The sequence below is a fragment of the Pogona vitticeps genome, chromosome 7 (genome assembly GCF_051106095.1).
Source record: "Pogona vitticeps strain Pit_001003342236 chromosome 7, PviZW2.1, whole genome shotgun sequence".
Classification (NCBI taxonomy): domain Eukaryota; kingdom Metazoa; phylum Chordata; class Lepidosauria; order Squamata; family Agamidae; genus Pogona; species Pogona vitticeps.
Window position 1 is genome coordinate 13,771,499 of NC_135789.1, and position 16,305 is coordinate 13,787,803.

General features: G+C 50.1%; 1 protein-coding gene across 6 annotated transcripts in view; it reads right to left on the bottom strand.

Moving 5' to 3' along the window:
• Positions 1-15,755, bottom strand: part of PIP5K1C (phosphatidylinositol-4-phosphate 5-kinase type 1 gamma) — a 31,774-nt gene extending 16,019 nt beyond the window's left edge. For 5 of the 6 annotated variants that reach the window (XM_072977958.2, XM_072977954.2, XM_078379055.1 and 2 more), the window contains exons 1-7: positions 15,303-15,755; positions 4,797-4,830; positions 3,932-4,024; positions 3,192-3,322; positions 2,569-2,686; positions 1,597-1,749; positions 569-868 (exon numbers count right to left, since the gene is read on the bottom strand). In XM_072977958.2, coding sequence (XP_072834059.2) covers positions 569-868; positions 1,597-1,749; positions 2,569-2,686; positions 3,192-3,322; positions 3,932-4,024; positions 4,797-4,830; positions 15,303-15,598 — 1,125 coding nt within the window. In that variant the 5' untranslated portion in view covers positions 15,599-15,755. The remainder of the gene's footprint in view (positions 1-568; positions 869-1,596; positions 1,750-2,568; positions 2,687-3,191; positions 3,323-3,931; positions 4,025-4,796; positions 4,831-15,302) is intronic. The other variant, XM_072977953.2, reaches the window with a different exon arrangement.
• Positions 15,756-16,305: the final 550 nt, after the last annotated feature.

A 16,305-nucleotide genomic window follows, 5' to 3' on the forward strand; every position in this document is an offset into this window, starting at 1 on the left:
CCAGTCACTAGGGGACAGCTGTTTCGGTAGCCTTTCATCTAATCTTAAAGAGACCCCGGCTTGTTTGGACTAGGAGGACGTCCACGCTCCTGTCCTATAAAAGCAACCCAGTGATGCCTGGGTGGTGTACTTCCAGCCTGAGCCTACCTCACAGGACTGCTATAAAGATAAAGCAGAAAAAAAGAGACAAAAAAACCCCCTTACCCCCCCCCCTTGAGAGCTCATCAGAGGAAAGGCCCGTGGTTGAAAGCAAGCTGTCACGTTTGCCCTTTTGCTGCCTGCTTCCTCTGACGGCAAAAGTAACAAAACCTTTTTATTCTTTCCCCCCGCAAATGTCTCTGCGTGAGTTACTGAGGCCCTTTGGGGCCCCCGTGGAGGGTGGGAAGGGGTGGACCACCCCTCTGGGGGACAAGCGGCTATTCTGCTCTACGGATCCCTGCGCTGCGAACCATTTAAAAAACTCTGCCACAGACAGGGTCCAGGGTCAGCAGAAAAAGAGACCCAGCCGTCTGCCCGCTCGCGGCTGAAATGAATAAATCCCCCCCACGCCCGCCGGGGGGGGCCCTACCAAGCAATCCCTCTGTAGCGTCTTCACCAGGGCGCTGAAGGTGTCAGCATCCAGCAAGATGCCCTCCGGCATGTCCTGCATGAAGTCCAGGTCCTTGTAGGTTGGGCTGGACTTCTCCTTCTCTTTCTTCGAGGCCCGGCGCTTGTAGGTCGAGCCCTTGAGATCGTACTTTAGGTGCATCTTGACCACCCGGGGAAGGATGTTGTTCATCACCACCACCCGGATGTTCTTGCCCCCAGACTGGACGCAGTAGAGGCCGTAGAACTTGGGAAGCAGCGTCCGGGGGTTCTGGTTCAAATTCTAGCCCCAGATTGACGGGAAAAGAGTAAAAAGAAAAACCATCGTCATCATCAGCAGGGGCGAAACCCCCTCAAAAGGCGCCCAACCCAGCCCGAGGCTTGGACTCTCTGCCGTGCGTTCATCGGGCAGGTTGAATTTGGGGCAAAAAAGGAGTTTTTCGGGGTCGTGCCTTTAGATCTGTTTCACGTGCAAAGCTAAAAGGGGGTGCTGCTTATGGACCGCCCCGTAAGAATCCTACAACCTCAGAGTCAGAAGGTGCCTCAGAGGCCATCCAGTCCACCCCCCTGCTCCGTTCCTGAGTCCAAATTCAAGCTGATTGGACCGATGGGGGTCCCCGTTTCTCTCTAAGGCCTCTGGCGTTGGGTGCACTCGTGCCCTCCCAAGATCAGGGGTCCCGTGGTCAAACTGTTCTAACTGTTAAGAAGTTTTTCTATGATCTTCAGCCTCAATCCAGCTTCCTATCGCTCGAGCCCTTTGAGGTATCCTGCCCTCTGGGATGATCCGATGACAGATCCTGCCCCTCCTCTGCAGGACCACCTTTCAGGGACTTGAAAAGCGCTCCTCTCTCTCTCCTCCTTCTTTTCTCAACCGGCCCCGTTCTTTCCTTCTTTCCTCCTTCTAGGGCTTGGGTCTGGCTCCAGTTGGTCACTCCTTCGCACGTACCCCCCTCAAACTCTTGTGTCTCCTGCCAGCCCACCATGCCCCAGACAGGGAGCCCCGGTACGTACCATATAGTAGCCTGGGAGAAGCTTCTGGAGGAACTCTGCCTCCTTATGCATGACGGTTTTGATGATGAACTCGTCATCGCTGGTGACATAGAAGAGGGAGCCGCTGGCCCCTGGGTTGGAGAGCTCGATCAGCGGTTCGTTGCACAAAGAATACTTTAAGGAAGAAGAGGAAGGGGTTTGAAGGGGCACAGGATGGCTGGACACGAAGAGCCACGTCCCCACGGAAGACCACTGACTCGTGCGATCCAGAAACTAACTCACTTCCGATTCGTTTGTTCGTTTAGACTTTTTATTACCCCGCCTTTCTTTCTCCTTAAAAAAGGACTCAAGGTGGCTTCTATCATTAAATGACAATATGTCTCTGTGGCCCGGTCCAGCTCAGGCTACGGACAGGCACCAGGCCACAGATCAGGGGTTGGGGACCTCTGCAGTAAGGGACACCCGTCCATTAAACACACACACACACACACACACACACACACACACACACACAACCCACTGAGGCCAGCCATCTGGTAAGGGGCAGCTCGCTTGAAGAGAGAGGTCTTCTTCGCCTGCTTGTGGAAGGACAGCCAAGCCGGGGCCAGACTAGCCTCCAGTGGCAGGGAGTTCCAAAGGAGTAGCCACAGAGAAGGCCCCTGTCCCGTGTCTCCCCACCCAATCCACCTGTGAAGAGGATGGGAGATAGGCAAATCCTGCTGGCTGTGATTCGCCTATCTCCCACAGGTGAAGAGGATGGGAGATAGGTGAGAGAAAGGCCTCCCCTGACCATTTCAATACCCGAGTAGGCGCATCATGGGGAAACAAGGTCTTTGAGAACACATGGACCAGAGCCGTTGAGCAATGACTTCCACAAGGAAATGGTCATGGAGCTCAGGATGAACAGCTGGTCTCCCCTTCAGCCCAACCAGCGGCCTGACTCGGGCTGACAGGACGCCTGGCCCCGAGATCGGGGAGAAAAGCCATTCTTACCAGATAGTCGTCTGGGCGGATGCCGAAAAGCTCTCGGAAGTACCGGAAGGCAACTGGGGCGTATGTTTTGAACCTGAAGTCAGGGTAGTGGTGAGCTGGGGTGAGGTTGCTGCCTTCGCTGCATGTAGGAAAGAAGCAGAAAATGGCGGAACAGGTGAAGATTTGACGACCTCTAGCTCTCCTCGACCTGTTCCCCAGATGGCGCGGCAACACTCGGCTCCCCAGCACCCTCACATTTGGGGGCCCCCAAATACAGTCCTAACATGCCCAGCAGGATTCGCCTATCTCCAGGGGAACAGGTCTAATCCCCCCCAGATGCCGAAAAACGTGGATGATAGGAAACACGACACATTTTCTGCCTATGGACTCCCTCTAGCAGGCTGTTCTGTCAACTTCCTCTTTAGAAACATACTTTTCTAGGGTCTGTCTTTTATTATTTCCGAAATATTTTCAGACTGTGGATAAGTGAATCAGTGGATACCCATGGACACGGGGGGTTCCTACTTGTACACAATACGCGGTGACTGGGAGACGGCGGTCCAGGCTGGCACGGGGGGGGGTCCCCCTTTCAAAGCCCTCCCTTTCCGCTTCATGTCCTTTCTTTACGTCCCATGGTTGCTCACCTGGGAAAGAAAATGCTCTCCACCACGTAGAAGTCTTGCATTAGGACGTCTCGCTCTGGCTTGGAACTCAGGTTGCCCACCGTGTAGCCGATGCCTAGCTGGATGGCCCCCTTGAGCGTGGACGACGTGGTCTGTGGAAATCAGGAAAGGACACACACACACACCGAGTGACGCTGAGACTTCAACCACTACCTCCATACCCGCTCTTGGCAGGGGCACCCTGCTAAACACAGGGCAGGGGGTGGGTTGCCAGTCCCTTCCTCTCAGATTCTCCTCCTCAAGTCCAGAATTTCAGGCATGCAGCTCTCTGTATCTTTTGGGGGGAAGACTACAACTCCCACAATCTCGCACTCTTCTGCCTAGAACTATAGTTCAAGCCCCACTAGCTTCACAGGTTTGTGCTGTTCAAAAGGGAGAGGAAGAGAACGAAGCGGCTTCTTCTTCTTCTTCATCATCATCATCATCATCATCTAAGAACTGCAGAGATCTAGATCACCAAAGACAGCCCCTCCCAAGAGGTCTGGTGGAGGAAGAAACTCCCAACCTCTGGCTCTGTAGCCGGAGATTTTGACCCCTGTTAACAACAATCTTAGAACTCCAGAGCTGGAAGGGACCCCAGAGATCATCCAGTCTGACCCCTGCCGAGGAGCCTGAGAACTACACCTCGGAGCTCTCTGGGGTCCTCCTCTGTCTCATTTTCCCAATGCTGCCACCCCCCACAAGGCTTCAGCAAACCATACCTTCTTGTAAGTTGTTTCACCCGATGCGTCCACCCCTCGGTGGCCAATCTTCTTCCCCTGGCCGGCCCCCGGCTGCCCTGTCAGAGATGGCGCCTGCAAAGCGAAAGGTCAGCCGGTGAGCAGAAACAAGCGAGCAAAACCGACGGGCCTGAGCGCCAAGATTCAAAGCCACCTGGAGCAATCTGTTCCCACTCCCCCAGGGATAGGGGCCATATTTCTCAGAGGTCAGGGGTGCTGAAGGACCCCGGGCCGGCATTGTCTCGCCTGTACGTATTTGCTGATTTTTCCCTTATGTGCTTGTAAACCCCCCCTCAGGATTCCACACGTGGCTAACAATCATTAAAAGCCCTCTATCCACAAAGTCCAAGGATTATAGATATGTCAGGCTACAACCTCCACCATCACTACTGGGCATGTTGCAGGGGATGATGGGAGGGGCAGCCCAGTGCAACATAGGCCACCGAGCCAGAGAAAGCTAATCTGAACCATTTAGTTTGGCCCCTTGTTCTGGATCGTCTGCTAAGATATCTGCTTCCGTCCGGAGGGGAAACCTTCTCTGAAGGCTTTTAAAGGAGAACTGATTAGGAGAGATTGAGCTGCAGTTTTCCTGCTTCTGCAGGGAGTGGGTCTTAATGAGCCTATGAGTTCCTGATATCTACAGTTCTAGGATTCAAGGGTCCCCGTTTTAACACGGAAAGCGAACGAATCTCCTGGAATCTTCCCATCACAAGGAATAGCCATCTCATCTGCTCATCCTCCCTCACTTCACCCGCAGTGGGACCAGGACAAACGCCTTTGGTCCTCCTCCAAAGGTCGGGGCTGGTTCATCATGTTCCTTGCTAGGAGAAAAGAAACCAGAACTCACCTCAGTTAGAACCGCCTTCTTCAGAGCTGGGCCTGCGGAGGGAGAGGGAGAGAGAGAGAGAGAGAGAGAGAGAGAGAAGGAATGTCATGTGGTAAGATTCCTGTATTAATGATTTAAGCTGCCTGAGGTGGTTGTTGTTGTTTTTTTTTAAAGGAGAAAGGCAGGATAAAATAATTTAAATAAATATTTAAAAGTATTGTCTTGTCAGCAAGACCAGAGTCCATCCCCGAGAGACCCCGGCTCTGTGCTTAAATCTCCATTTTTAAAACGCCACAGCCTTCAAACTCATCCTGGTCCGCCCCTTACCTTTCCACTCCGACATCTTTTTTTTTTAATGGGAGTAGCCCTGTATACACTTCGCAAGGAATTAAAACAGATGCAGACACTTGGATCACCCATTTCACTCAGTACCATCCCTGGAATTGCAATGTTAATGAACCAGACGTTTCTTCACTCTACTACTACTAGGTCTGGTGTGTCTGTCAGTTTGGATCAGTTAGGAAGTTTTTTCCTGATATTCGGCCTAAAGCAGGCTTTCTGCAGCTTGAGGCCATTAGGAGGCGTCTTGAACTCTGGGATGATGTAGATCCTGCCCCTCCTTTTTAGGACCATCTTTCAATGGCTCTCCTATCTCCCTTCAGTCTTCTTTTCTCAAGGCTAAACCTGCCCAGTTCTTCCAGTCTTTCCTCCTAGGGCTCAGTTTTCAGTCCCCTGATCCATCCCAACAGTGGTTGATTTTCAGGAACCCATATTTAGCATGCATAAATCATCACAAGCCACAAAGCATCTGGGACCAGACCTCGACTACATGGTTTCCCGCAGCTATTCATTATGAAGATGGAACTCCACACAAACACACTCTCCCCCCCCCCCCCCACAGCAAAGGCAATTCCAGAAGAATCTGCGGCAGCTAATCTCCCCCCCCCGCACACTTGTCAAAACTCCAGAGCAGGAGATTAGCTCCAATTTTTTGCAATCATCACTACAAGCCGCTTTGTTAAATGCCTAATCAAGCTCGTGGGCCGTGATTTGGTGCCGCAGTCCGCGGGCGGACTCGGCAACCTGGAGGGGGGAGTTTGAGGCTTCTGCTGGCATTTCAAGCATGCTTACACTTCAAGTGCGCAATGGGAAAATCCGATTTGCAACAGCAGCATCAGTGAAGGGGGGGGAAGCCCGTAGTTGGCCACTGGCCAGGAGCATTAAGGAGCCACTTATCTCTTAAACAAGCTGACAGATGGCCTGGTGAAAGACAACACACAATACCCACCCTAACAACAAGAAGTATAAGTCCAACTTCAGGGCAAAGCTGTACCACCAAGGAAAGTAAGGTTTAAGACTGGATTCCTATAGGCCAGCCCTGCTCAACGATTTTTGGGCATGGCGTACAACTGTATAGAAAAATGTGAATGTGAAGTGCAAGCAGGCAGCCATCCAACAGGGATAGGATGGTCACAGCAAGGAACCAGGTTCCCAAACCACACCAGCACCAAGGATATAGAATCGTTAAGAGTCGGAGGGGGGTCCCATAAGGCCATCCAGTCCAACCCCGCTGCTCAAGGCAGGAACCCCAAATCCAAGCAGATTGGATAGAGGGGGGTCAAGTTTTCTCTTGAATGCTTTTAGCACCCCTCAAGCCAGAGACTGGTGAGCAGGGTCATCTTGCATCCCACCACACTGTCCGGCCATCATATGTCCACGCTGCACACGCAAGGCCTCGTCAGCAGCTCCCCAGCTATACCACAGTGCACGATCTGGACATCACAATTGAAGGAGGACGTCAATAAACTGGAGAAATTTTAGAGGAGGGGGAACCAGGACGATCAGGGGGCTGGAAACCAAACCCTATAAGGAGGAAAGAAAGAAAGAACTGGGCCTGTTTAGCCCGGAGAAAAAAAGACGGAGGGGAGAGAGGATCGCTCTCTCCAAAGACTTGAAAGGGCATCCGGCAGAGGGGCAGGATCTGTTCTCCATCCTCCCAGAATTCAGGCCATATCCTTATGGGCTCAATCATCAGGATATTTGGATAAATATCAGGAAAAACATCTTGAATGTTGGAGCAGTACGACAATGGAACCCATGACCTCAGGAGGGGGTGGGGGCTCCGACGCGGGAGACCTTCACTTGGACCCCCATCTGTCTGATCTGCTTTGACTTAAGATTCCTGGGTAGAGCTGGGGGGGGGAGTTGGATCCAATGGCCTTAATAGGCCCTTTCCAACTCCATTATTCCGTGATTCTATGAGCCCTGAAAGATACAACCTGCATTTCTTGATCTGAATTCAAGACAGGTGACAACAACTAAAGAAAGGGGCTTTCCTGGAGATGAAGCCCCTCTGTGGAAGTCCCTCCGCAGCTAAACACGGCTGGGAGCTTTCAGGACAGGTCAAAACCTGTGTGTTTTCTCCCCCAAGCATTCCGCCCCCATTGATATATTGTTGTTTTTAATCGATTGGACCCCTCTTCTATTTTTCTTTCTTCTTTTTTTGCTCTGATCTGTTCAAAGGGGATCACACCGCTTTTATTTTACCGGAAACAACCTCTGGGAATTTCGAGAATGGTGCCGAAGCTGCTCGGCTGAGCAAGAGTGTCTTATAATGACAAAAGACCAAAGATTAATATAAGGGTTGCCGTGCAAAGCTTTGGCAGGCTGCGAAAACCATCAAAGGCGTGAAGTATGATCTCAAGTGACGCGTGTGCGCGCCTGCATGCACAGTCACACAACGGTGGTGGGTTGGGGAAACGGTAGGAGGTTCAGTCAGAGGGAGCTAGAACCCAGTTCAGACAGCAAGCCTTATTTCGCCAAAGTTGTGTATGACGGTATCATTAGACAACAATGATCAGCGGCATGATGGCAGCAATGAACTCATGGATGCATGGTACGCGATTAAGAACCCTTGGCCCTGATTTAAGCCAGAGGGGGAAGAACTCAATCATTGCATGAAAAGGCAGTTGGGTTGTTTTCTGCAACCATGCTGGCTGGGGACGATGGGAGTTGCAGTCCAATGCCTTCGAAGCCTGCGGGAGCTGGATTCATAGAAGGTCCAAGGAAAGGAAAATTGCCCTTCCTGGAGGCGTGTCTTGTGCTTTCTGCCCTAGGAACTGTCAGTTGAAGATAAAATACAAAGATAATTGAAAGGCAGTCCTCCAGAGGAAGGGCAGGGTCTGTTCTCCATCATCCCAGAGTGCAGACATGTCATGATGGGCTCAAGTGACAAGAAGCCAGATTTTGGCTGAATATCAGAAGAAGAAAAACTTCTCAACTGTTAGAGCAGTACCTGAAGGGAGCCAATTACCTTAGGAGGTGGGTGAGTACTCCAACATTGAAGGCTTTCAAGGGAAAACTGGACCCTTATCTGTCTGATCTGCTTGGATTTGGGTTCCTGCCTTGAGCAGAGGGTTGGGCTGGATGGCCTTATGGACTCCCTTCCAACTCCATGATTCTATGTAATATAGATGGAAATTGAAAAGAATCAGGATGAAAACATCAGCACGCCAGCCACAGAAGGTGGAAAGGGAACCAATGAGAAACCCTTTGAACCATTTGAAAGATAGAAGGCAAGATCCAACTCTCCAAAAAAAAAAAAAAAAACATTGAAAAGACAAGTGCCCCATTTGCCTTCTGCCTCTGGTCTTCTCAGCCAGATGGAAATGCAGAAGAAAGGCCCTCATTAATAAAGTCCGAAAGAGTCATCATTTCATTATCTGGTCTAGCCGACAAAGGGCATGAACGGCGCAAATCAGAACAAAGTGATCGTTTCAGAACAGTCTGTTCCGAAAAAGGCAGCCTCTTTAGACGGCTGCGTTCTCTCGGGAGGAAGAGGAACAGGCCAAAGCGGGGGATTTAGAGGGCAATAAGAGAACAGCAAGGGAGAAAAGCGTGGACAGATAAATGTTTTTCAAGAATAAAGCCTTGGTACGGAAAACCACATGTTAACAACTGGAAGCGTAAGAAATGGTGTGAAAACCATGGACTCCAAAGCAAGGGGTTCCCGATCTTGGGTCCCCAGATGTTCTTGGACTAAAACTCCCACAAGCTGCGCCTGGCCAGGCTTTCTGGGAGTTGTAGTCCAAGAACACCCAAGTCGGGACCTACTGCTTTAAGGGAGATGCTAGAAAAAAGCAAGCAAACCAAAGCCTCCGATTTCTCCCCGTTTGCTACTGCAGGGTCGAGGAAGAGAAACAGGCAAGCTGGTAGGACTGCCTGGCAGGAGAGGGGTTTATGTGCGTGAGCCCGACACAAACAGCGCCTTTCCCACATGACTGATCTTCTCCGCACGCCAGCTGCAGAGGGCCGTCATTGAAGGTAATTGTGGCCGTGAACGCGGACGAGGCCGCCTCGCTCGTCGGCAGGCAGCGCTCAGCAGATGGCAAAGCAATTCACCAGAAATTTCTTCCTTTTGTCCTGGAGGGCCCCGAAGAACTGGGTTGTTGACTCGGCAGTCACACGGGTAGCTTCGCTGACAAAACAAAGCGGCTTCTTCCTGTGAGGACTGCAAAGCAGATACAGCGCCCGGCTTCAAATCAGCATCCGTTTCAGCTCCCTTTGGTGTGTCTCTGTTGCATCTCCTTCCCCCAGGTTCTGCTGGTCACCTCCGCAGTTCTTTCCATACCTCAATTCCTGGGCCTCTGGCTCTCCTCCTTCCTCTGACCCTTTCCCCCGCTGTCTCTTCCTAGCTGAAGATGCTTTTATGTCTAAAAGCGAAGAAACTATGGTTTCCGCACCAGTCTTTTTCCTAGGAGAGCACCCAGCTGCTCGGCACACTTATATTTTCAGGTTTGAAGGGTCGGGCAGGTGGTGAGGGTTTCATCCGAGAAGTCGGGAGGACCTCGGCCAGAATGGATAAATGATCTGACCTGGGGAAAACCATGTAATGGATCTTTCCTCTGCTGGGTGGTGAACGTTTTCTTTATACCAAAGTGAATAATGGTAACAGCGCGAATAAAGGGAGGCAACCTACAACAGAGGAGTCAAACATCATCCACTGAGCTTCCTTGCTTTTGCAGAAGCATGGATTTGGATCCACCTGGCCAAACTCCATCCCTCTCTAACCCTTACGTCACCCTGTCTCTCAAGACACCCTGACCCCATGACATATCTGTGCTTTTCCAACAGCGAGCTGAGACTGGAGTCAAGAAAGGTAGCCCCTACAGAGGAAAGGCAGGGTCTGTTCTCGATCCACCCAGAGGGCAGGACCCGTCAGAAGGGGCTCAAGCAATGGGGAGCCAGGGCGGGGAAAACTTCTTAATGGTTCCTTGCCATGGCATCTCTGTGTCTCCCCCCCCCCCCCCGCTGCCATTCTTACTCTATTTCCTACTTTAATTTGTTCAGGGCGACGAAGAACAGCCGCCCAGCATGTCTTCCTAAGCTACTTAGCACCCTGCAGCCATGCAGCAAACAAAGCAGCCGGCAGGGATCCAAAATGTAGGATGGCTATGCACATCACAAACACACACAGCCGTCTTTCTCTCTCCGCTCCCCCCCCCATGTCCTTCCCTTCCCAGCATCTTCCATCAGAAAGAAATACAAGAAGCACCAGCTCCCCTGGCTCTCCTGGATTGCAAAGAGAGAGATATTGTACTGTATTAGGGCAATCTGCAACCATGATGGCCTCGCTGACAGCCTCTTGCTGGCAGCCACCTCTTCTTATGCTAACGGTAGCTAATGTCCTACGCCCCGCTGTTCCAAGTTAAACCCCAGCCAATTCTCGAACACACACACACACACACACACACACACACACACACACACACACACACACACACACACACACACACACACACACACACACACACACACACACACACACACACACACACACACACACACACACACACACACACACACACACACACACACACACACACAAACCTCTGTAAAAGAAGCAAGCAAACAAAAAATCAACAACCTCCTGTGAATTCTGAGACCAGTATAAATTCTGCAACTTCCCATTCTGCCTACGTTGTTCTGCGGCCTTTCCTAATTCCCAGCATTTAGGCTGGCTCTGCTCCTCTTGAAAAGATATCCTATTCCATGAAGGGCAAATGGCTTACTCTCTCTCACTCACTCCGGAGAGGGGGAGGAAAAAATTGTAAACCTAAATTTTGTGCAATCATCTCCACACTTTTCCAAGCCTTTCTTTGCAATCTAAGGAACTAGAATCTTGGTTTTTGATTTTTAACAAAGAAGAAAGCCAAGATCCATAGGAAACAGGATCGAGGGCCCTGTATAAATCCTGGCACTTCTCGTGCACTCCTGTAAGCATCACCCTGCCTACGATTTTGTAAGGCTTTGGAGAAAGTCCACTCAGCAATACAACACACACACACCAGACTTGTGATTATTTTTAATTTTATTTATTTTGAAGGTTGCAAAGGCAATGCACTACTGAGACAGAAACATTTTTCCATATCTGCTGTGTTTCCACACTACAGGAAGAGGTTTGGCTTCCTGTACCGCCACCCCAACAGCCAAGAAGCCTGGCCCAGCAGAACCAGACCTCCCCGCCCTCTCTATTGCTAGCTCACTCATTTGTATGGGGGAGGGAAAGAAATTCTACCCGTTCGCCCTCGTGGATCCCCTGATCGCCGGTGGTGATCAGAGGGGTGGTTAAATACAAGACGGTGGTTAAAGCCTTGCAGGATGTTCAGACTGTGTGTGTGTGGGGGGGGACCCTGAAGCTCATGGCTCGGATGACAGAACTCATCAAAGTAACAGGGGGTTGCATGTGGCTGAAGCCCCATGAATTCTGGGTTTTGCAACCACTACCAGCACCCACAACTTCAGCACTTTACAATACTCTTGACGATTTGCACACAGGAGAGAGTAATCTCTCAGCCTGCATTAGCGAATTAAATTGAGAATGAGGGCACGTGCACACAGAGACAGCAGAACAAAACCCATGCCCAGTCCCAGGAGAAAAAACGACAGCCCCGAGGGTCTTAATCTTTTCTTTACCACGGACCCCTTACCTCTGATCAAGCATGGCTTTTCTCAGGCATGAGCGAGCCAGTTTGGGACGCATTTATGAGCTGGTGTGTCTTAAATCCCTGGCTGCGGAGCCCAAGGTTGGGAGTTCGATTCCCCCACTGGGGTCTCCTTGGCAGGGGCTGGACTCCGTGACCCATAAGGTCCCTTCCAGCTTTGCTGTTCTGATTATTATACCCCAGAGAACCACCGGCAACCACAGGTAGGCAACTGGTGGCCCTCCCAGGGGCCGTTGAACTACATACCCCCATCAGTCTCAGCCAGAACCTCCAATGGGGAAAGATGATGGGAGCTGGAGTCTAAAACCAGAGGCCCCCAAATCCCCTACTCCTGAAGCAGCCAAGCAGGGAACAAAAGAGGGCAATGGATACATAAAACCATTCTCCACCAGAAAGGTCAATTTGGGGGATTAAAACTGCACAATCCCCTGCTGCCATAGCCACGGGGATCCTGGGAGTTGTAGTCCCAGAATTTCCATCCAGCTGACTTTTTAAAAGCGTTGATCGGACTCAAGACAACATCTGAAGCACAGGTAACTGAACCCACAAATGAGACTCTTCTTAAAATCTGGAATAAACACTCCTTCGTAGCCTCATTACCCACCCGAACAGTTCAAATTCCAGACTTTTCACACCAGAAGGGAAAAAATCACTGCTTACATCAACCTCATCATCATCTGCTGGCTCAAGGGTTTTACGGATGACTCATGCTAAAGGGGAGTCAATGTAATTGGCGCATGCGATTTTTAACTTCTTTTCTGGCCGCTTCTAGAGACCGAAACAGACCGAAACTTCAGGGCGCAGGACAGGCTGCTGCGTCTCAGGCCTCAGCTGTCTTCAGTCACCCTAACCCCCTGCCTGTCCTTCCAGAGGCGGAAGACCTCTGCGTGTCACGTTGCCTGCACACCTTCCGCCTCACTAGCCACCATCACCACCAGCCACAACGGCCCCCAGAGTGGCGTTTGGACCAAGAGAAGGGGAATGTGTAGGACCACGTCCCATAAAGGGTATTAAGATCACCAGGGGAGGGCTTCCTCTTGGTTTCATCATCCTCACAGGCCCGCTTGGTGGGGAAACATAGGACAGGGGCCTCCTTGGTGGCTGCTTCCAGACTCTGGAACTCCCTCCCACTGGAGGCCAAGCTGGGCCCCGTCTTTCCTGTCCTTCCACAAGCAGGCAAAGACCTTTCTCTTCCAGGCAGGCTTTCCTTAGGTGACTGGCAGCCTGAGCGTTTTTTTTGTAAATGGATGGTTGTGTCTTGTGGCTTTAAAATGTTATTTTAGTCCTGAGTTTATTTATCCTTTTAAAAAACATAGCCTATAATTGTTTTCAAATATTTGTACACTTACTGTACAATATTTGTTTTTAAATATTGTCTTTTAACGCCGTAAGCCATCTGGGGCTCTCTTCAAAGAGAAAGACAGTGTAAAGATACTTTAAGCGGTTTCCCCTTCCCTCCTTCTGGAACCGTGACCAAGGGCGTCCAGGCTGGCTCTTCTCCCGGGAGGCACTGAGGGGGATTCGAACTCCCAACCTCTGGCTCCACAGTTAGAGACTTAAAACCCTAAGCTATCCAGTCCCCATATCTTCAAATATCATGGCTACTATCATCACTACCATCATCACTACCACCATTATTATTATTATTATTATTATTATTATTATTATTATTATTATTATTATTATTATTATTATTATTATTATTATTATTATTATTATTATTATTATTATTATTTTATTATAGTATTAATCACTGTCCATTTATACTGTCACTAATAACTCTCCATTTCTCTCCCACTCCTGTAGTGCACACCTTCCCACAGGGGTTCTCAAGCAAGGACGAAATTACTCGTAGTCATATTACTTCCAGCAGCTCCATCAACACAAACACACACACCTCCAGTGCATTACTAATACCCACCAACACACCTTGCAAAAAAAAAAGACAACTAGTCACACTCATAACAATATTTTCAGAAATGCCTACACCATTCCCTCCCACCATGTGCACTGTGATATTCCCAATTTTTCAAAACCAGTTCTAAGATCATCATCGCGGCTGAAACCCATTAGTCTTTTTTTTTTGGGGGGGGGGACTTTGCTTTTTATTAGTACCCTTGTAATCGGTGGTACAAATCCTAATGCTGTCTGTCAAAGACCCACAATTATCTGAACCATCCCATATCAGCCCCACTGCCCTCAGGAAGAGTAATTAGCAGTGGTGTTGGCAACGAGCATTTTATACTGGTAACTAGCAATTAACAGCAGTCATGCTAAGAATACTACTTAGCCCCACCGTGTGAGCGCCACCCCCACAACAGTCATGCCATATGCTCGTTATTAGGAATGGCCAGCATCGTTAAGAACACGGCTAATAACAACCTGCCAAATGGCACTTTCCCCTCCCCCCCCACACTAAGCAGCATTAATGCTTTGCTACTCTTACTAATGCCAGGCGTTCACAACCCTCTGTTGCCTCCCCCCCCAGAGCACCACATTCTCCTCGTCACCATCATCACTGCCATCATCATCCACAGGGCCACCAACCCAGCACTCCTATAGTCTCTTATAGCGAAGAATGGGAACTATGATGAGCCAAGGGATTCATACCTTATTCTGAGATTCCTCAATAATGCGATTGATCACTAATACCGAGATGCCTCAATAGCGAAGAATGGCCTTCTTAACAAATACTGGGATGCATTAAGAGTTAATAATGGGATTCCGACTGGCTAAGGAACTGTTTTGGGGCGGCCTCGATCCCTCCTTCGTTAAAGTCCCAGGATTAGTGAACCTGCCCCATTATTCCCGCCTGGGGCATCACAGCCCTAACAATGGATCCCGTTATTAGATCCTTATAAAAGTAACCACTTAAGAGCAATAAGAATTAACAACTCCATTGATTAACAACAACTCAATAAATTAACAGTAGCTATCTCAATTGATGGATGGTCAATACCTTAATTAATATCTTAATTTAGTTAAGTGTTTATATCTTAGTTAAGGGTTAACCTCTTAATGAATGTTCCATACCTCAACTCACGATTGCTGTCTTAATTAATTAATGGTTAATGTCTCAATGAATCAGTGGTTACTAACTCAATCCATGATTACTGCCCTGTTTCTCCAGAATACGCCCTAATACTTTTGGAGCAAAAATTAATATAAGAAACTGTCTTATTTTCGGGGAAACATGGTATCTTAATTAAAGAAGGGTTAATATCTGAATGAATGAATGAAGGGTTAGTATCTTATTTAATCCATAGTCGATATCTCAATTAAGGTGAGTTAATTAATGAGCAGCATCTTAATGGTTAATATCTTAAATCAAGGAATGAGCAGTAGACTTCATGAATTAACGACCAATATCTTAATGAACTTCCTACCCTCACGAATGAAGGGGTGCTGGTCAGGGCCACCCCTCCCCCCCTTTTTCTCCCCTGCTCCCCTCTTCCCTCCCCCTCCCCCACTTCCCCCTCCCCCTTTTTCTCCCCTCAACCCTTCCCCTCCCCCCCTCTGCTCACCTCCTCCTCCTCCGAAGGTCGGGGCCCCTCCCAGGGGGGGTCGCGATGGCCGAGGCGCCCCCCAACCGCCGACTTCGGGGGCCTCGGCTCCCGCGCCGGCCTCGGCCCCGCCACCGGTCTCCTCCGCCGCCTCGAGTTCCATGGCTGGCTGGCCGGCCGGCCGGTAGGCCCTGCGGATTCCCCGGGCGGCGCCTCCGACCAACGGCCGCCGCCGCCGCTGCTCCTGAGGGGACGCCGCCGGAGCCAGCCAGTCAGGAAAAGAACCCGCGGAAGGGGAGCAGGAAGCACGGCGCATGCGCGAGAGGCCGGGGACGACGACGCCAACGAGCAAGCCGGCAAGAGCGCCACCCCAGCGGAAGGCAAGGCGGCGACGCTCTGGCTCTACCGCCCGCTGCGCTAAGACGACGGAGGAGTGGGGAAAAGAGGAAGACGACGACGCCTCTCTAGGCCCCTGGCTTCCGCCAACGCTCTAGGGAGGACTTCGGGGTTCTCGGTCGCCCTCGGGGGGGGGGCGGGACAAAGGAAGAAGCTGGGAGTTGTAGTCTCACAAACACACACACATTCCCACCGAGGGATGACCTCTAGTGAATCTGGGTCTGATTATATAATATGCAATATATTATTGTATAATATGTATTATATATTAATGCATAATATACATTATTATATTATAGTATGCTATACTATATTATGTTTTTAAAATATATTGGAATATACCAATAATATTTAAAATAAAAGTATCTGCAGGAAGTGGGGGGGGGAAATAAAAAACAGTTCACAAGGCCTCGTGCAGAGATCCAGGACCGCTTCAGGGTTCAGAGGACCAGGAAGTTCAAGGCTGAGTCTCTGAAACGTGTCGACAGGATAACTTCGGGCCAGCTATGGCTTCAGCCTGGCCTCCCTCGCATGGAGTGGCTTGCAAAGGCAAAAGGGGAAAGTGGACTATGTAGTGACGACAGGAGCAGAGACGGGCGAGGCCTTTTTGCATACTCTGCGGGGCGA